The sequence below is a fragment of the Dipodomys ordii genome, unplaced genomic scaffold (genome assembly GCF_000151885.1).
Source record: "Dipodomys ordii isolate 6190 unplaced genomic scaffold, Dord_2.0 Scaffold36, whole genome shotgun sequence".
In the NCBI taxonomy this organism is placed as follows: domain Eukaryota; kingdom Metazoa; phylum Chordata; class Mammalia; order Rodentia; family Heteromyidae; genus Dipodomys; species Dipodomys ordii.
In genome coordinates, this window is record NW_012267252.1 from 12,098,954 (window position 1) to 12,119,991 (window position 21,038).

Consider the following 21,038-nt stretch of genomic DNA (forward strand, 5'->3'; position numbering starts at 1 on the left):
GCCAAGGCTTCGCGCTGGCGCGGGCGGCAGAACCGCGAGAAGCGCTTCACGTTCGTGCTGGCCGTGGTCATCGGCGTGTTCGTGGTGTGCTGGTTCCCCTTCTTCTTCACCTACACGCTCACGGCGGTCGGCTGCGCCGTGCCCGGCACGCTCTTCAATTTCTTCTTCTGGTTCGGCTACTGCAACAGCTCGCTGAACCCGGTCATCTACACCATTTTCAACCACGACTTCCGCCGAGCCTTCAAGAAGATCCTCTGCAGGGGGGACAGAAAGCGGATCGTGTGAGCTTGCCACGCGCGCACGCCTGTGCGCGCGCGCGCGCGAGCCTGGCTCACGGACTCCTGCAGGTGGCGGGCCTGGGGCGCGGAGGGAGGCGGCGGCCGGCCGTGCGCGCAGCCCAGGCGGCACTCCCAACCCAGGACCTGGCCTGGACGGTGGCGGTGCTCAGCGTGCTTCTGAGAGCTCCTACGAGGGAATGGTTGTTATGGTCGTTCATGACCGGGGAGCCATTTTCCTGGTGGGCCCACCCCTTAACAGTATTGTTTGCTTTCGAGGGGGGGGGGCGGTTGCGAGGGGGGCAATGTCACCTTTCCCCATTCAATTCAGCCAACTCCACCGCTCAGGGCAGCCCTGCCCGCCCTTCCCCACCCTCAGCTGTACATAGACACACACTGTTTTTTGGACAGCACACCCTGGACCCTCCCAGCGTTTACATGGCCTGTGCTGTGAAGTTGGAATCCTTTTCTGGGAAGGACCAGGGGCCTGATCAGGAGACGCAAGCTCTTTTCTAGTATGACAATGCCCCTCTGGTGAGGACAGTTCCTTGGACACAAACCTGTTTGAGATTTCCTGACACGGAAAAAGATTTCTGTCCTTTTTTTTTTTCCTTCCCCCCACCTGTGCCTAACAGCATAATTGCCTTGTCCTATGTAAATACTTCAGCGATGGCCCAAGACAGAAGTCAATGAACCTTTCCGCCTTGCATCAGTCGTGTGTATAAAGCCATTATCCTCTGAGGCACCGTTTGCCCCAGTAACTCACTTAAAAACTCGTTCTTTCCGGTGCCCCTCCCTGTCTTAGGGGCCGCTGCTTGAAGAAGACTCTGTATGTTTCTGTCCTGTATGTGTCTGCCCCTCCCCCTCTCCCCAGCCTCCAAAGCCCTGACTAAGGGGAAATCGTTGAGCTGCTGTTTTTAGACACAGAGGAGTGGAAATTAGGTGGAAGCAACAGCCCAATACAATTTGCCCAAGGTAAACAGTTTGAAAAGACAAATGGGCCTGCCAAACTGTCCAGCTCCAAGCCCCAAGAGCTCTTAGGTATCAAAGTATTGCCCACCCTCTCCCCCCCCCCCTTGCTTTTCTGGCTGAGAACACATCACTAATGAACGGCCAAAGCCAGGGGCGAAGCTGGAGACCTTGTGTTTACAACCCGGTTTCTACATGTTCTGGACAGAGACAGTGGGAGTCCTGCACTCTGATTTCACTCAAGAAAAAGTAATGTCAGCACATGTTGCTCACGACAGTGGATTTTTTTTTTAAAAAATAAAGTTTACAGATCAAATGTGAAATAAATATGAATTAAGTGGTCCTCCTGTCTGTTATCTGAGTTTTCAAAAGCTTTAAGACTCTGGGAACATCTGATTTATATATATATATATATATATATATATATATTGTAAAAATATGTTTAAGTGCATGAGCAATAACAAAATCATTGCTTGTTAAATGTTCCTTACATGCTAGACACTGTAGGGACCCGGGTACAGGTATTGCCTGTTACAAGCCTCTAGTTTTTGAGAACCCCATGAGGTAAACCCTAGTGTAAACCCCCACTTCACAGATGAAGAAACTGAGGCTCACAGAACAAGCCATTACTCAAGGTTCATAAACCTGTGCATCTCATTGAAGGGTCTGTGTCCCCTCCCTTCCTCTCCCATCCCATCCCCTCCCTTCTCCTCTGCTTTCTTCTCTTCTCCTCCCCTCCTCTCTCTTCTCTTCTCTCTCCTCTCCTTCCCATGTCTCTCCCTTCCTTCCTTCCTTCCTTCCTTCCTTCCTTCCTTCCTTCCTTCCTTCCTTCCTTCCTTCTCTTTCTCCTTGTGTGCTGGTACTGAGGCTCAACTTTTTCTGCTTGAAGGCTGGCAATCTACCATTTGAGTCATACCTCCACTTCTGGCTTTTTGCTGGTTAATTGGAAATAAGAGTCTCATGGACTTGCTGCCAAGGCTGACTTTGAACTTCAATCCTCAGATCTTAGCTTCCTGAGTAGCTGGGATTATAAGCATGTGCCACCAGCACCTGGTATAGGTCTGTGTTCTTAACCCCAGAGAGAACTTTTTTCAGAGTTCCATCTTATACCCACAAGTGTGAGCTACATCTGCGTAGATACATACCATGTGCTTATCTCCAAAGAGTCTGTGTGCCCTAACATATGTACATACCTCTGTTGTGCTCCAAGTGTGAATGTATATGTGCAAAAGTCTGGAATATACTCCAAATGTGCATCATGCCTTCAGGTGTGATAATAGACAGCATGCGGTGTGCTCTTCGATGGGATGGGATAAATACCTAAATAGAATCATGTATTAGTTGGTGGCTCGAGTGTTCTCTGGCCAAAGGCGTGTGTCCTTCTTGTTACCTGTCCATATTGTCAAAGTCTGCCGGACTGTCTCAGGTCACAAGGTGATGGTACTTCAAATCGGGAAGGTCTGGTAATCCAACTTCTCATCTGGCAGATGAGGAGACAGGTGTGGAGGAAGCAGCTTGCTTGGGATCCTACACTTCTGGGTGATGGGGCCCTGGCCTCGGGCTGCCTTGGGTAAGAAGCTATTCACCATGTGTATGACTGAGAGGAAGGCCAGCCCAAGCAGCTGGGGACAGAGTGACTTGTTCAGGAGCTGGGTTTGAGGAGCAAGCACAACCTGCTGGGCATCCTTTCAGGAGGCTTCCCAATCACTCCCTGATAGAAGGCTGAGGCCTGCTCTCCAAGCCCTCACCCGCAGGGCACCTAATGTCCCAAAGGGAAATAGTGTCAGATAATAGGCCCACCTTGGCTGAGCCTTCACGACCCTGGCTGGCTGTTTTGCCATCTCCTGGAGAAGTATTTGGTGGATCTTTACCTGCCTGGAAAAGGGGGGAGTGTGGGTTATGGTGCTACATGAAGGGGACATCTATTATCACAGTTTCCTCTATCCAGTACAAAGAGGAAAGGAGTCTCAGAGATGGATGGAGCCCAGGGAAGGTGCAGAACTAGGACTGGACCCCAGTGAGACTCCAGCAAAGGAGCCTCAAGCAGTGTCTGTGTCCAAGCCAGACTGTAAGGCTGTGGCCAGAGACAGGGAACAAGAGAAATGGCTCCTAAAGGATCTTAGCATAACAAGCTAACAGGAGAAGGGACTGTAACCCCACACCTTCCTGTCCATAGCCCCCAGTCCCATTGTCAGGCTCCACCATGTATCTGAGGTTAGGGTCTGTGGTGTGTCTTACCCAGTCTATTCCTGCAAATGTAATCAATGGCTTCATTCTGGATGCATGCACAGTCTTCTCCTAATGCTATGTCAGCTGCTTCTGTGCTCAGGGGCTGGCTAGGAACATGACTTAGGCTTTCCCCTCTATCTGGTTCTGTAATTGGAATGGAGAACCGGAAGTGACCTTAGCCTCCTGCATTCCCACATTGCATTGATGAGGGCCCAGAAATCCAGGAGAGCTGCCTGGTTGTGTACCATCCCAGTGCTCTTTAACCCCTCTTCAACGCGCTACCCTGCCTGGTGAATTGTTTGGTTAGGTGATGCTGTTACGCCCTGGGACACCCCGTGTGTCCAGCCCCATGCTCGGCACTTTGAAGCCATTCTTTCTCTTCCTCTCCTGCATGCTGTTTGGGAGTCAGAGAGACTAGGACTTTGCTTGTCCTCTGGCAGCTGTGGAATGGCAGGAGGAGAAAAGCTGTGCCTATGCGATGCATTAGGTAGCCATGAACAGGGACAGCACGTCAGGGACGCAGACATTGTGCCTGCTGGGAGCAGTGGGCACTGATGCATGCTCCGAGGGTGCAGAAGGAACAGCAGACGATAACTGGGTGCATAGGAGGTAGGACTTGTGCTGCCTAGACTTTGGCCAAGGGGGCAGGGCAGCAAGCTCTGCTTCCAGTACTTGAGCTATGAAACCAGTGCCAGGCAGTGAGTGACACCCAGGCCCAGGCCAGACGTCAGATTTCATTTCTCCAGCTTGCCCCTTAGCAATGTCATGGCAAGCGTCTATTCCCAGCAGCAGAACAGGATCCAGGTCCATAGACCCCTCTCAGAATAGTCCAGAGTGTCTGGGAGCAGGGAAGGGCACCTTCTCCAGCGGAAGGAGGGCATGCCTGTGGTGGTGGGGGTGGGGCCGGGTGAAGTCATCCAGTGCAATCACAAACACTGGGCTTTGTTGTGGAAACAACATCGATCTCTTTGATCGCTAGAAATCAAACTACAGTTTGATGCAGAAAAGGGAAAGAGGACAGTTGAACAGAGGGCAGACAAGGATGTTAGGAGGCCTGGGTTCGACTCCTGATTTGCCTTTGACCAACTGGGTGACTCTTAGCAGATCTGTCTGAGGCCATTTCTTCATTTATAAAATGAAACCATTGTCCAGGTGTTATTTAGAAGTGTGTTTCATGGAGTTAATTTAACCACAAAAATCTATCTATGCACCATCTGTCTACCTATCTATCTACCTTCTTACTTTATCCACCACGGGCCAGCAACTTATCATCAGTTAACTGGTGACCTTTAGCCTTGCTTCAGGATTTCTCAGAGGCCATGGTTTGTGACCCTCCATCACCTGGCGTGCTGTGTTCCCCCAGACTGTAGAACTGTCTCTTACTGAGCATGACAGTGAATCATGTTGTTGGAACACGGGTGGAACTATCATGGACTAAGGAAACTCATGGAGTTTTTTTTTTCTGTCTATCTGTTTTAAGATGACACAAAATGCCAGGTAAGGCATGGGTAGGGTCCTGTTCTCTCTGAGAAAAGCTGGCTCTGGGCACCATTGGGTCACTGAGGATTGGGGTTCAAGTGATTGTTGGGGTGTGATTTTCAGATAAGGGCTGAGCCTTCCTGTTGTATGTATACACGTGACTGTGCACGGCTTTCTATGTGCACACAGCTGTCAACCTGTGCATATGTCTGTGTATGTATATATGAACAGCTACATCCTGATTCCTGTGCACACCCAAGACCACCTAACTTATCAGGACCTGGAGTGAGAGCAACTGGGGGCATGGAGGGTAGATGTACACACGGCCGGGGAGGGTATGTGTGCAATGTTGTCTCCCTCATTCTAACTGAGATGAGCCCCTCCTCAATGCGGGAGCTGGCCACCGCCAGGGGAGCAGGGCGGTAGTGCAGAACTAGATTAGGAGGGTGGAATGTGGACCTTTTGGAGAGACTAACAGTGGTTCTCTGTAAGCATCTTCTATAGCATCCAGGTTGTCTTGTTCTCTGAGGAGGGACTGAAGCCAGGAGGGAGAGGCTAAGGCTCTTTCCAGAATCATCAAGGCCAAGAACTTGAGATCTGTTTGCAATCCACATTGGAATCAAACAAGATGGTGCTCGGAGAAGGGGTGAGTGAAGGGAGGTTGACAAAGGACTATTTCCAAGGTGTAGGCAGAGTAAAGAGAGACTTCTAAGAAACAGGGAAAGACCTGGGGACTTAACACGGAGGATAGGGGAAGGGAGCTGCCTCCAGATCATCAGAATGTGGCTGAAGAGAGGCACAGGAAGGCACCGCTATGGGAGACTCCAGGGAGTCTGCACCTTGCTCACTTCTGCACCCTGAACTGCTGGTGTTTGCTCCCAGCCAGGGAGTCAATGAAAGATCAGGTTACAGGCTCAGTCTTCCAGAGTCTAGCCAGGTGTCCCAGTGCAGGGACTAAATGCAACAGCCAGTGTAGGACTTTGGAGGCCAGGCTTGGAATCAGGAGATCTGAGAAGCCCCACAGCTGGTCTTGCCCTGCTGGATCCCATGTCAGGTATGTCTGAGTCCCTTGATAAGTCATGTGTTGAAGGACTTCAGGGGACCTGCGCCAGGATCCATTTTGTCTGCTTTGTCTTCATCTATGACGAGACCCTCACAGCAGCAAACTGATTACTTAAGGCCATGCCTTTTTCTACCCTTGGCTGCATTACATCCCTGACCCTTTCTCTTCCAACATTTGTTTGAATGGGGTGGAGCTCACACTCCTAGAGGTTCCCAGGTGGGCTAGGAACTGGAGACAGATCAGGGTGTGGAGGGAATGGCCAGTATTCCTAAGAAGAGCAGTTTAAACTAAGCTTCAGAATCAGTAAAACTTGGGTTAAAAATTCTGGTTCTCCTACCTACCTTTGCTTTTTAACTACAAATAGGTGGCTGAGCCTCAGTTTTCCCATGTGTAACTTGGACAAGAAGTTCCTGGTGTTTGAGTGCATTGCGCAGACCTGTGCTTGGCGTCTGTAGGCTTGCTGCATGCTAACCTTTACTTCTCCATTTTGGGAGCTGGCAGGCCTTTTGGCTGAGGAGGCTGCTGTGGGTTGAGTGGGCAGGGCTGGCTGGTTCGCTCTGATAGCTAGCATTTAGGATGATTCATGACATCTGGGGACCTTAGTTTTGTCTTCTTCCAGCCTTGTGTGCTTTAGTACACAAGGATCCGTGATGTCCACCACGTTTTCAGGGCAGGAAGTCCTGAAACCCAGGCCTCCTGGACGCAGGTTAGTGCTCCTTGCTCATCTGCCATCCCAGGCTGGCTTTTCTGTCTTCTGTCTTCATGTCTCTGCTGTTGTCTTGCATGTAGAATGATGCATATAGTCTCTTTCTGTGACCCTGAAAATCACACAAGAACTTTGAGATCAAGCTATGCTACTACACAGCTTTACTTTCATGGGCCCTGGGCTCATGCCAAGAGGAGTTACTCATGTGCTGGTCCCCAGACCTTCCCATCCTCCAAGATTCCATGGGAAGCATCGTTTTGCTTTTCCTGTTCTATCAGGGATTGGAGTCTTCACCAACTCTTTTGTGCCTATTACGTGGGAACTTCAGTTAGACGTTCCAGACATAAACCACAAGGAAAATATGAAAAAAATAGCTTGCTTTTAAAAGTGCTGCCAATCATCCTGGGGTTCCTATGTGTGTGTGTGTGTGTGTGTGTGTGTGTGTTGGTCCTGGGGCCTGAACTTATGGCCTGGGCCCTGTCCCTTAAGTTTTTCTGCACAAGATTAACATTCTACCACTAGAGCCAAAGCTCTACTTCTGGCCTTTTGCTGGTTAATTGGAGTTAAGAGTCTCATGGACTTTTCCTGCCTGGGCTGATTTAGAACCAAGATCCACAGATCTCAGCCTCCTGAGTAGTAGTTAAGATTACAAGTATGAGCGACCATTCCCTGGCCATCTTGAGGTTCTTTGGCTCAGTTAGAAAAATCCTGAAGAGACAAACAATATAACCCATAAAATGCTTTTCTGGAGTTTGTGCTTGGATATAAGGGGAAGGCAGGGCCTGGGGATGGGTTCTGAGAGGAGGTGAGGGTGATGCTGAGCCAGTCCCTTGGGAGCTTGTGCCATCGTACTGACAGCCATTGCGCATGGGTCACAATACCTGCACCTGTAGCCTTTGTTATTCACACCGAGGTCATGCACAGCATGGTGGTCTACTCAGGCGCACTGGGTCCTATGGAAGTTCTTCTTGCTGTAGTCCTGGGGAGCCCAGCATTCTGCAGAAAGTCCCCATGTAAGCTTTGAAGAAGCAGATGGCATAAATAGAGCTATCTTAGGATGCATAGCCTGCAGAAACCTACTTCTTGAGAAATCAGACCTTTCTTATTCTCAGAGAGATGAGGTGGCTTCAAGTCACAAGGACCATGGTGTTCCCCTGGATCTCTAGCACCTGGGAAAGAAGAACCTGGATTTGAGATTTCACACCCTGGCCCCATCTCTGGCAGTCTGTTTCCCAAGCATCAGTGTCCTCATCTGAAAAATAGCCAAACCATTATTTACCTTGTGGGGCTGTTGGAGAGTTAGATGAGGAAAAGTCTTTGCAGAAAAAAAATTACAGTATGATTCATGAGACCCTCCATCCTGGAAGCTGCAGGGCTTCTTTGGGGTGTAAACCACCCAGGCTTCCTTTGCCATCTTCTTAAAAAAAACCCAGATCCCATCTACCCTCCAAAGCTTGCCCTCTACTGTGCAGACCCGTCCTTCAGACAATGAGGCAAAGCAAAATCAACTGTAATGAATATCCTAATTGCTTTATGCCTTGGTTTACTCACGTGCAAAATATGTGTGTGTGTATGTATGTAAATGCATCAGTGCAGGTCAAGTGTTTTTTAAAATTTATTTTAATTAATTAATTAATTAGTATCAGTACAGGGCCTTGTCCTCTTACTTGGCTTTTTCTCTCAAGGCAAGCGCTTTACCACTTGAACCCCATAATCCACTTCTGGCTTTTTTGCTGTTTAGTTGGAGATAAGAGTCTTTTGGATTTGTTTGCCTGAGCTGGTTTTGAACCACAATCCTCAGATCTCAGCTTCCTGAGTAGCTAAAATTACAGGCATGAGCCACCAGTGCTCAGGATTTTACTTACCAGTACTGGGAATTGAACTCAAGGCCTTATGCTTGCTGGGCAGGTGCTCTACCACTTGAGCCATGCTTCCAGCCCCTATATAGGTCAAATGTTTAGAACAATGTCTGGTGCCAAGTAGTTGCTCAGAAACTATTCACTATTATTTATTCATTCAGCACTATGAATTTGCTTTCATGCTGACTGCTGAAGATATGAAACTGCTTTTAGTGTGGTAATGGTGTGTCCATGTTTGAGATAATGGTGAGAGACAAATTCTCACCAAAAAATAGGGCATTAACCCTGCAACATTTGTACTGTGGACTTTAAATCTGTTTTATGTTTTGCTTTATTAGGTTTGAACTCAGGGCCTTATACTTGCAACACTTGCAAGATGGGTACTCTATCATTGGAGCCATCTGTGCCCTTAGCCCTTTTTGCTTTAGCTTTTTCTTTCTTTTCTTTTCTTTCTTTCTTTCTTCCTTCCTTCCTTCCTTTCTTTCTTCCTTTCTTCCTTCCTTCCTTCCTTCCTTCCTTCCTTTCTTTCTTTCTTTCTTTCTTTCTTTCTTTCTTTCTCTCTCTTTCTTTTCCTCTCTCTTTCGCTCTCTCTCTCTCTTTCTTTCTTCCTTCCTTCCTCTGGTTGTGGGGCTTGAACTCTGGGCCTGGGTGCTGTCCCTGAGCTCTTCAGCTCAAGGCAAGTGCTCTACTGTTTGAGCCACAGCATTACTTCCATTTTCTAGTGGTTTATTGGAGATAAGAGTCTCATGGACTTTCCTACCAGGGCTGGCTTTGAACCGTGATCCTCAGATCTCAACCTCCTGAGTAGCTAGGATTAGAGGCATGAGCTACTGGCATCCAGCTTTGGCTATTTTTTTGAACAGGCTCTTCTATTTATGCTAGTGGACTGGATTGTAATCCATTTTTTTCATACTTCTTGGGCAGCTGGGATAACAGATGGCATGCTACCATGTCCAGCTTTCAGTTGGTTGGAATAAGGTTGAGATCTCACAAATTTTTTGCCCAGGCTGCCTTAAATTGAGATCCTCTTGACCTCCAACTACCTCTTGAGTAGCTAAGATTACAGGTATAAGCAACTGTGCTTGGCCTGTTGTAGAACATTTTGCAAACTTAAGGATTAAAAAATGTACAACATTTCTAAGGCATTTCATAATTTTTTAAAAGTCATTTCTGGAGTTTGAACTCAGTGCCTGGGCGCCGTCCCTGAGCTTTTGTGCTCAAAGCTAGTGCTTTACCACTTTGAGTCACAGTGGTATTTCCAACTTTTTGGTAATTAATTGGAGATAGGAGTCTCATGGTCTTTCCTGCCCGGGCTGGCTTTGAACTGTGATCCTGATCTCAGCCTCCTGAGTAGCCAAGATTACAGGTGTGAACCACTGATGCCCTGCAGAATGTACCTTTCTCTCTCTCTCTCTCTCCTTTTTTGTGGCAGCTGTGGGGCTTAAACTCTAGGCCTGGGTGTATCCCTCAGCTCTTGAGCTCAAGTCAAGTGCTCTACCACTTGAGCCACAGCACCACTTCCAGTTTTATGGTATTTAACTGGAGATAAGAGTCTCACAGCATTTCCTGCCCAGGCTGGCTTCGAACAATGATCCTCAGATCTCAGCCTCCTGAGTAGCGAGGATTATGGGTGTGAGCCACTGGCTCCCAGCCTGTCTCAGTATTTTTAAGAGAAAAAGACAAACTATACCTGGAAGAGTAAGCTCTCACAGATATTAAACAACAGTGACAAAAACTGGGATAAACCACTCTTAGTAGTTATCTGTGGTTGGAGAGTTCCCTAACATTTTCTTGTATGCAGTTTAACATTTTTTCCTGCAATAGCCATGCAAAACTTTGATAGCAACACTGAAAAATTCCTTAAAACAAGGAGACAGTGCAATGTTTCTAGTCTGGAGACATTCTTCTAATAAGGGCTATCATCAGAGAAGATGGATGTAACAAATTCATAAAAATTAAGATGGCTACAGATTAAAACAAAAACAAATCTCAGTGAAAGAAGAGAAACACAACAGGAGAAGAGGCCAGGTAAACGTATAATTAAGAAACAAAACTCTTACCCTGGACATTTGAGAATGATTACCTATTCTTCCCAGGGCAATTTGATATCAGTGCTGATGGCTGACATGCAGAAATGAATGCATTGTGCTCTGCTTAGTTGAAAAAGTTTATACCAATGAAAGAAACAAATCTGAGAACACTTGTGAGGTATAGTAAAAAGGAGAAGTCAGAGAATCTACAGAGGCTTTGTAGCCTGATGTCTATTCTGCTTGCTACCCATTCTTCTCTTTTGTTTCTTTCTGGTTTTCAGTAGTTTGACTTATCACCTTTGGAAAACACCTCTGATCACCGACAGACAATACAATATGTAAATTGAGCCTCCTCTTCTGGGGAAAGTCTGGCAATATGTAAGAAAAGCTGTTGTATTACTCATAGCATTTATCTTCAGTGACAAGCTCTTTAAAACATATGCTAACTCATGCTTATGAACCTCGCTACTTGGGACCCAAAGAACAGGAGGATTGGGGTTTGAGGTCAGCCTGCCTAGAAAAGGTAGTGACACTCCTTCTCAACCTAAAACTGGTGAGAGTGGGGGCATGCTTGTCACCCCAAACTACTGGGATTAGGAGATATTGCAGTACGAGACCAAAGCAGGAGATCATGGAAGTGGTGACACTTTGAGGACAGGAATCCTCAAAGTAAGTGGCTCACCATTCAGTAACCCATCAGGATGGAGAGAAAGATCCTGTTCTAAAATTAACTAGTGAAGAACAGGGCTGGAGTCATAGCTCAGCAGATTTTACTGGCCCAGCAAGTATAAGAGAACAATGTTCACACACTGAGAGATGCATTTGTGGTGTCAGGAGTGACCTGGTAAACTTCAAGTTAACACTACATGCGTGGGCCTCATGCCTGCATATACCTTAAGCCAGGGGGTCACTGTCTACACAAAGGCTTGTCTGCTTGTCCTTAAGAGCAAGAGAGCACTGTCCTGCAGGGGAGCCCATCCCCAGATGTGCATAGTGCCTGGTTCTCAAGCTAGCCACTGGAAGTTGATTTGGTGGATGACTGAGATTAAACCTGATCAGCTAGGAGTGGTGTTGCATGCCTGTAATCCTAAAACTGGATAGGCTGAGATGGGAGGATTGAGAAGTTCAAGGTCAGCCTGGGCTGTATAGCAAAACAACCAAACCCCAAACCCAAACATCTGGATAAGAGTGAACCCAACGGGCAGGCCTTTTGATCTCCAAGAGCTGTGATTCTGATATCTATTTGTGCCGGGGAACAGTTGAAGAATAGAGAGAGTGTGCAGAAATGTGTAGGGACAGACCTGAGGGTTGATGAGGGCAAGGGGGGATCTTGAGTGAGTGCAGGCCCAAAGCTCATGGTGGACGTTCCAAGAGGACATCTCTGTGATGACCTTGAACATAGAGGATGGATGTGTGCACCCGTGTTTGCATATATAGTGTATGCGCACATGTATCATGCATGCACATGTGATGCCGTGTGTGTGTGTGTGAATAAAATCATCTACTATTTCAAGTGGTTCTAGAGCCCCTGTAGGTAGCAAACTGGAGGATGCTCATGTCCCTTATACCAACACTAAAGTATTTGCAGCTAATCTCCTTATGTGTGTAGGTTCCCACTTAAAATCATGTATAGATGACTTCTAATACATAATATAAATAGAGACTAACAACAAGAAAAAGTCTATGTTTATCATAGATGCCATATATTTTTCTGAGCATTTTGGATTCACTGTTGGATTCATGGATGTATGTGTAGTACATGCATGTGTGTGTGTGTGTGTGTGTACCTACATTCATATGACAGTGAAATGCTTTTAGGCCATAGACCAAAAGTAATCAGAACTTATTGCAAGCAGCCTTGAATGATAAGAGGAACAGACGAGGACCAGCACCAACAGGTTTAGTGCCTCATGATCACATTTCATGTGCGACACTAGACACCATGGAGCCTGCTAAAGGAGATCGTTAAGGTCAAGTTTGCCCTGGGCACAGGTTCGTGGCTATATCTGGGTTCTCCGTTACGGAGCCTGAGTCTCTTCCCTCCACTCTTGGTCATTGGTAAGCAGTTCTGGCTGCTCCATTGTTCAGTGTTCATCTTGGACCACTCACCTTTGCTCCTTTGCTTCGTGCTGTCACATTGTTCTTGCAGTTGTCTTGGTGACCTGGTTACTCTTTTGCTGTTTCACATTTTAGTTATTTTGCCTTTGGGTTTGGTATATGCTGTTATCTTCTAGGTCCTAGCCAGGAGCTGGCTAGGTCCTGGTGATGCTAATGATGCTTTCTTAGTGTCATTACTGGTGATGCTCTTCTTTCTATTCTAGCAGAGAGCAGGGGTGATGATAGTGGTATGACTGGTTTCTATCTGTAGCTCATCAAGGTCATCTGTGTCTCAATCAAAGTCATGTGTATGATGGAGATCATGTGAGGAAATTGATCATTTCCATTGTCTTCCCAAGGCAAGCTTGAGATGCCACCGGTTCCTCAAATTCTCCATGTTACTTTCCCTCTTTTACTTCTTTTCTTTGTGGTTTATGTAAGACTTTCCTTCCCATCTAGCCTGAAATCACTGTTGTGTCAAGACTGTGCTTTACCTCTCTATAAACCAATACAGCATGGAGAGGGAGTCTGAAAAGGCCTTGTTGACCCTGGGGCCTCTACTGTCATGTGGACAGAGATGGCAGGTGTGGGGAAGAGTCCTAGGGCAGAAGCTAGGTGTGGGAGGGGTAATGGTCAGGAGAATAGTGAAAAGTGAGAGTCCCTCTCTTCTGTATCACGATCCAGATTCATTCTACTTAGGAGTCCATTAGCTTTATGGAGCCCTAAGTAGAATGAATCTGGCTTCACAGCTTGAGGTGGAACTGGAACTTGGAAGCAGAAATGACTATAACCACCCAAACAAGGAGAATTGCTCCGTGGTTGGAGATTATTTCCCTAGACCAGCCCTTCCTCTGCCCCAGCCACGCTGGGTAGTCTGATCCCTGGTGTATAAAGGACGTGAAGGGCTAAAGAACTATAGTTGAAGGGCTTGTCTAAACCCTTCATGGATGGAGAGCTAGGAGAACATCTAAGGTTGGTCCTCTGCCGGCAGTCGTAACTCAGGGTCTCACAGATGCAGGAACCTCAGCGATCCAGCCGCGTTTCCATCCCTTAGCTCCCCAGCTGCCCTTCGCTGGGAGCCTATCCTCAACATAGCACATCATTATAATGCTCAGTCAGTGCCCATGGAAGCCATTTGCAGCTCACCAGAGGAGCGGGCCTGTCTATCTACCCATCTTAAGATATCCTAAGGGTCTCCTGCATGCTGAATCCAATCCCATATGTGCCTCTGTGTGTGTGTGTGTGTGTGTGTGAGCGAGCGAGAGAGAGAGACAGAGAAAGAGTCATTTTATGACTAGAGAAGAATGGGGAAAGAGCACAAGTAGAAGTCATAGAAAGCTCCTTTTGTCCCTCTGTTGTCCTAGAACCCACCTATGTGAGGCTGGGCTGGGTGTGTGGTCCAGAAGAGCATCCAGGATGCTTCCCTTCACCAGGTGCGCGTTGGGGAAAGGAAGTCAACATACAGCAGCTCCTTGTTTGCCATCGTATGTGTAGATCCGGACTCAGGGGCCGTCAAAGAAGTTCTGATCTCTCATGAACGATCTCTATGATTTGCACGTGTCATTTTTCCCTTTTGCTGTCTCTACTTCTTCATCTAAGAAATGGGTTTCCCGCCCCTCCAGGTACATCAGAGATCATGGGCAGGGCAGCTCCCTGCAGGAGGAGTGTCCTTTGCCATAGTGACAATGGGGACATGGCAGGGGACAGAGCACAGGAGCTGCATACTGGAGTGTTGTGGCCATGCAGAGGGACGGGGGCAGAAGGGATAGATATCCTACTCTATCAAAGCTGATTTGGTCATCTCTAGAGTCTTCCACCTTTGTCCTCTTGTCCTAGGTCACAAGAAAACCAGGTTAGGGCTCAGGTCTCAGGCTTATCCAGCCCTTGGTTCCTGGTTTCTGGGATGGTCTTGCTCTGAGCATGGCAGGAATGAGAACTTGTGGGCCTCTGTGTGTGATGCTTTTACGGAGGTGCTGTGTGGGCACTCAGGAAGGAAACTCAGCCCTTGTCATGGCCTCAATCCCTGCTGCCCCTAAAAATACAATGCGATGTGGCTAATGAGAAAGAACAACAGGCCCAGCTCGCATGACCTAATATAGGCTGGCATTTGCGTTCAGCCCGGGACATAAGAGGGGAATAGTAATTGAAAACACAAAATGTCTCTCTGATGGGATGGCAGAGAGCCTACTGCAACCTCTCAGGCAGGGCACACCCCAGGGAGCTGGGCAGAGGCCTTGAGTGACTTCTCTAGATTTTCTGCTGTGGTTGGGGTTGGGATCCAATGGAAAGCACTCTCAGAAGCCTCTGGCACACTCTTGTCTAGTGGATCAGAATGAGGTTGACCAGTATAAGGAACTCTGGCAGGGAAGAGGGTGGGCTCATTGCCACTAGGAATCTTAAATGCCACCATCCTGGCCTCTTAGAGACTCACGAAGACCAGCTTCCTTTGTCCTTGATTTGGGCACTGCCTGAGAGACTGTGGTCCAGCCCTCTCACTGCAGATGGCAGACTCATGCCCACTCAGAGTGGTATGAAGGGTCTCCTTCCTCTTCCTCCTTCATAGACCAGACCTAGGAGTTGGCCATGACACCAGAAGACTACAACGATGCTCTGTGCTGACATGTGACTCAGGTATGGGGTGGTGGAAGGGGCAGAACATTGGGGAGGAGGAGAAGTTGGGAAGTGAGGATGGATGGTCAGGACCTCATTACAGGTGACTCGCTTACTTCTGTTTGCCTCACGCTTTTCTGGTTTGGGCATTGAACATCCAGAATTCCAGGAACCATGGGACATGGCTCTCTCCAAGGATCTTGGCTAAGACCTCTCTCCTGGATTGGAGGTGATGGTGGAATAGCAGAAAGCAGGAGGAGAAGGGGGACTTGGTTACCTTTAGGGGGGTGTCTAAGAATAAGAGCCAGAAACTCACACTGATAGGGTGGAGACTCAGCTCTGCCCTTCCAGATAGGGCACTCTCCTTAGGACAATGCAGCAAACTTACCTGGCTCAGTTGCCAGTCTGGACCATCTACACATATACCAAGGAGTGATAAACAGAGTGTCTATCAAGATTTTGTTACTTAGCCAGGTACCAGGGGTTCACACCTGTGATCCCAGTAACTCAGGAGGCTGAGATTTGAGGGCCACAGTTCAAAGCCACCCAGGGCAGTTTGTGAAACTTTTATCTCCCAGTACTCACTCCAAAAGCCAGAAGTGGAGCTGTGGCTCAATTGGTAGAGCAATAGACTTGAACACAGTAGCTTAGGAGCAATGCCCAGGTCCTAGGTTCAAGGCTTAGGACTAGTGTGCGCACGCATGTGCATGCACCCCCCCCCACCCCCCCACAAGATTGTGTTACTCTCACACTCTCATTTCTCCTAAAGAATGTATTTGTGTAAGATTAATTTGTGTAGATTAATTTATGGACTGTTTTCAAATGTGTTGTTTCCTTATTTGAACACACTCATCTCCTGTCCAAGATCTTTTACCCCCATATCCCAATTCTATTCATTCCTCAGGTCTCAGCTTAATACACAGTATTTATAGACACCATTTCAATCACTGTGTACTGACGTGATTTGAACTCATTTAACCCCCATGACAATCCCACGATTCTATTATACCAATTTTATAGATGAGGAAACAGAGTGGTGAATTGGCTTGCCCCAGGATACTTGGCTCTTTATTTTAAGCTGGGCTGCAGCTTAGCAAGAAGTCTTTCCTAGTCTTCACCTCCCAGCTCTGAGAGCCTTATGGTTAGTTCCTGTTGAAGCCCTTGTTACGGTTATGTGACTCTAACTTCCTTTTCTGTTTCTTTCATAAAACCAAATCTCTGGAGGGCCAGGATCCTATCTGACACTTTTAGAATGAATTGGATGGTGAATAAATGAAAGCGTTAATGAATGAGTCAATGGATTTGCCTCATGGTCACAGGAGCTCTGAGATGGAGGTCCTCAGAGATTTGCTTGTTACTCTAGGGATCCCACCCATCCCCAGGCAGTGCTGAGCCAAAGGGCTCTTAGTGGTACACAGCTCTCCTTTCTGGAGTGACTGCATATCTGTGAGATTGAAGCGCAATCAGATTTTTAAATTAAATTAATTCCATTTTTAGTGTTGGTACTGAGTCCTGAACTCAGAGCCTCATGCTCTTGCTTGGCTTTTTTTTTTTTTTTTGGGTCCAGTCATGGGGCCTGAACTCTGGACCTGGGCGCTGTCCCTCAGCTCTTCAGCTCAAGGCTAGCACTCTACCACTTGAGCCACAGCGCCACTTCTGGTTTTTTTCTTTTTGCTTATGTGGTGCTGAGGAATCGAACCCAGGGCCTCTGGCATGCAAGGCAAGCGCTCTACCACTGAGCCACCTTCCCAGCCCCCTTGCTTGGCTTTTTTATGCACAACTGGTACCCTACCACTTGAGCCACACTTCCAGTCCAGCTTTTTTTTCTGGTTAACAGGAGGTGAAGACTTTTCTTCCCAGGCTAACCTTGAATCAGCCTCTTGTGTAGCTAGGATTACAGGTGTGAGCCATTTGTGCCTGGCTGAACAATTTGATTTTTGTACTGAAACAAACTTGAACGTGTGTGTGTGTGTGTGTGTGTGTGTGTGTGTGTGTGTGTGTGTATGTGTGTGTGTTTGGGGGGGGTGAATTTTTTTTTTTGTCGTCGTAGTTCTTGAACTCTGGACTTGGGCACTGTCCCTCTGCAAGTCAGCTCAAGGCAAGTGCTATACCACTTGAGCCAAAGCGCCACTTCTGGTTTCATGGACTTTCCTGTAGGCTGGCTTTGAACTGCAATCTCTCAGATCTCAGCCTCCTGAGTAGCTAGGATTACAGGCGTGAACCACTGGTTCCAGGCTTTTTTCAGGAGTTTTTAAGATAAAACAGATTTGGAGGCAACTTCATGCTAGTGGGGGCCTCTCTAGGCAAGCCTCTGTTCTCACTTGCTCTTCACACCCCTCCCACATTGCAAATTCTCCTCTACTGTTGTGGTGCTTTGGAAAAATCCTTTGAGAAATGCTGCCCAGAGAATTCAGGACCTGGGAAACTCAACTCCATGTAGGGCAAAGGGAAGACATTCCCACATTCCCGGGGGTGGGGGGGGCCTGCATGTGCAAAGGCGCAGTAATGGGGACACATGGCCACCCTCTGCTTGTCCCGGAAGCCGGTTGGCCATCTCTTGCTGTGAAAAGCCCTGAGAACACCAGCAGCATGGGCATCCAGAGCCACATCCCCAAGGCCACGGCTGCCTGGTGGAAAACCTCACTCTATTTTTAGTCTCATTAGCTCAAGAAAATGCCAACCCTTTCCTCTCCACAAGCCAATTCATTGTTGATCTTGCCGGGTTTGAAAACCCTAGGCCCCTTTTTAGCTCAGTTTGGTGGAATCTTTCTGGCCTTTTCTATTTTCCATACGCACGCAGTGTCCCTGTTCACATGACAAAAAAACAATCGTGATATTTCCCCATGGTGGGGCCCTGTGTAACCTGGCTTTGTGTTTTAGTCCTGTGATCGCTCTTGATCAGATGGTACAGTGGGAATATCAGGAGAGGCTCTCCAGTCATGATCCATTGCAGATTACACAATAATTTCCAGGCTTGATCCTTTTTGATGCCCAGGCAGCCTAGGGAGATGGAGCATGTGGAAGGCATCATCCTAATCTTATAACTGAGGAAGCAAGTAGGAGTGGAAAGATGCCACTGGTTCCTTGAAACGAGGAAGGGGCATAGACTGGATTACAGCCCACAGTCTGGAAGAGGTAGTGACTGATGTGATGGGGAAGGGGCGGGAACATAGATGTGTCTTAGTTCATTCCATCTGCTAGTGGAGAATCTGCACAATCTCTAATTCTTGAGCCTCAGTTTTCTTGGGTGTCAAATGGAAATAATGATCCCTTCAGAGAACCTAATAACATATGTTAAATGTGAATCCAGGGCTTGGCATATAGCCAAAGCTCAAAGGGTTATTATCAGTAATACTTTCTCACCAACAATAGGCCATCTTTGTATATCCTTCCCTATCTCCCCTTTCCCTCAGTAGAAAGCCCTCCATTTGTTTTATCTTCTGACATGTGGCCACAGAAGCTAGGTGAGAGCTGTGGGATCTTTATTTACAGCACAGACAGAAACACATCTGCGCTGGACATCCCTGTGTTTCATTCTGGATCCGTTAAGGGACAGACTTTGTCCTTTGTGCCATGGAGGATCATGGGAGATGGACACTGCGGTAGCCGAGCCTGGTCTGGAATCTTCTTGACAGCAGCGTTTATGGTTTCTGAGAATGGAGTTAGCTATCTAGAGCCCTGTCTCTGGGCAATACAAATTTGTCATAGAAAACTTAGATGATGGGAAATATTTCTCTAAGTTGCTTAGAGATGTGATGCCATCTAAGGGAGGGGGTTTGTTTTCTCCACCCATCAAAGAATAAGAAGCAGAAAAGTGTTTAACGTAGTCAGAGCAGGTTTATTTGCAAGTGAGCAGTGAAAAGGAAAGTAGAGAGACTGTCCATTCAGAGAGGGGCCCAAAGAGCAGTCCAGCAGGGTCCTTAGGGAGAGCAGTTGTTTTTTTTTTTTTTTTTTTTATAGTATAGGGCTCTTGGATAGCTCCTCCCTTGGGCTTTGTGCTGATTGCTTGATGGTTTGTGCATGTGTTACCCTGATTTTTTTCCCATTGGTTGAACAGACACCCAGGGCATGTTGGGAAGAAGTAGTATCTGAACAGGAGTCTGAGCACCATGGCAACAAGAAGTGCGATAAGGGGCCATGCATTAATGTCTACCACTTTCTACCCCTGTCTACCTAACCGTTCCCCTTTCCCTTGCTTTTAGGGGAGGTTTCATGAAGGTGGAAGCCCTTTCTTGGATACGTTGTTTGAAATGCATCATGGTGTGTCAGTAGGTGTACCCAGAATGTCCCTAGATGGGGTGGAGGCAACTGTCTGATGAGCATTTGGTTTACTGTTTGTGCTTGAGGCCCAAGCTGAATGATTTGGGGCAGTCGTCGAACACAACTGTCCTAGATACGTTCTCATATTTCAATTCAAGGGATGTTATTATTAAAGGAATAGCCAATGATTTGCCAGCTGGGGATGACAGCCAGGGCAGCACACACTTTGTTGCTCTGAGGACTTCTGGTATGAACCTTGTGGGGCCCCGTGGTGATGCAGTCTAAGGACTCCTTCCTGAGGCATGGTGGGTTTCCCTGTCATGAATCTGAGCAGACTACAGGAAGCCAGGTAGCAGGCAGATGACTGTCATACTTTCAAGTCACTCACCAAGGGACCCATCCCCGCTTGGATTTGCCTGGGACAAGGTGTGAGAATGAGGCAGATGCAGTGGGAACTCCCTGAGTTCGTCCCAGCTCGGTGTCTGACCTGGGTTATACCCAGAAGAAAACAAAGCCTGACGGGACCTCAGGTGGCCCAGGAGCTGGACTCTGGGCAGTGAGTGGGTCTCCTGAAGGCCACTGATTCAGAGGCCCAGGCTGAAGCCAGGCTGGACTGATTCAGTCCCAATCCTACAAGATATGCTTGGAATTTTCTGGGCCTGTGGGGTGACCATAGTGTGTTAGTCAGACTTGGCGTCACCGTGACCAAGTGCCTGACATAAACAACTTAAGTGAGAGATTTACTTTGGCTCGTGGTTTTCAGAGGGTTCAGCCATGGTTGCTTGGCCCCGTGCATTTGGGCTGAATATCCTGGCAAAAGGGATGTGTGGCAGAGGACATTGTTCAGTTCAGGAACAGGAAGCAGAGAAAGAAGTTACTCAGGAACAGGTGTGATTTCCCTGAAATTTCTACCACCTCTGAAAATAGTGCCACCAGCCGGGAACCAAGCGTAACACATGTGTCTGTGGGGACAGTTCATATCCAGACCATAACAGGTGTGTGAAGGGAAATCAAGGCATTGTCACCATAGCAGAAGCTTCATTCTCCACCCCCCTTCCCACCCCCTGGTTGTGGGGCTTGAACTCTGGGCCTGGGCACTGTCCCTCAGCTCTTCAAGCAAGCACTCTACCACTTGAGCCACAGTGCCACATCTGGTTTTCTGGTGGTTAATTGGAGATAAGAGTCTCACAGACTTTCCTGCCTGGGCTGGCTTTGAACCGTGATCCTCAGATCTCAGCCTCCTGAGTAGCTAGGATTACAGGTGTAAGCCACTGGCATTTGGTTCAGAAGCTTCATTCTTGATGCTTCACGGAGAGTAGCAACTTCCCTTCATGTGATAAGAAGGAGCAGTGGTACCAAGGGAAAAGAGGCTAGTCCAGCTAGATGGCCAGCTCCCTTCAGCTGGGAGATGGTGAACTTCAGCCCATGTGTTAGCTTCAGCTCGCATGTGCTAGGCCTCTG

General features: G+C 47.7%; 1 protein-coding gene across 1 annotated transcript in view; it reads left to right on the forward strand.

Moving 5' to 3' along the window:
- Adra2a (adrenoceptor alpha 2A) overlaps window positions 1-543 on the forward strand; it is a 1,775-nt gene extending 1,232 nt beyond the window's left edge. Inside the window, exon 2 of the mRNA XM_013017604.1 lies at window positions 7-543. Within this exon, the coding sequence (XP_012873058.1) occupies window positions 7-285 (279 nt within the window). The 3' untranslated portion in view covers window positions 286-543. The remainder of the gene's footprint in view (window positions 1-6) is intronic.
- Window positions 544-21,038: the final 20,495 nt, after the last annotated feature.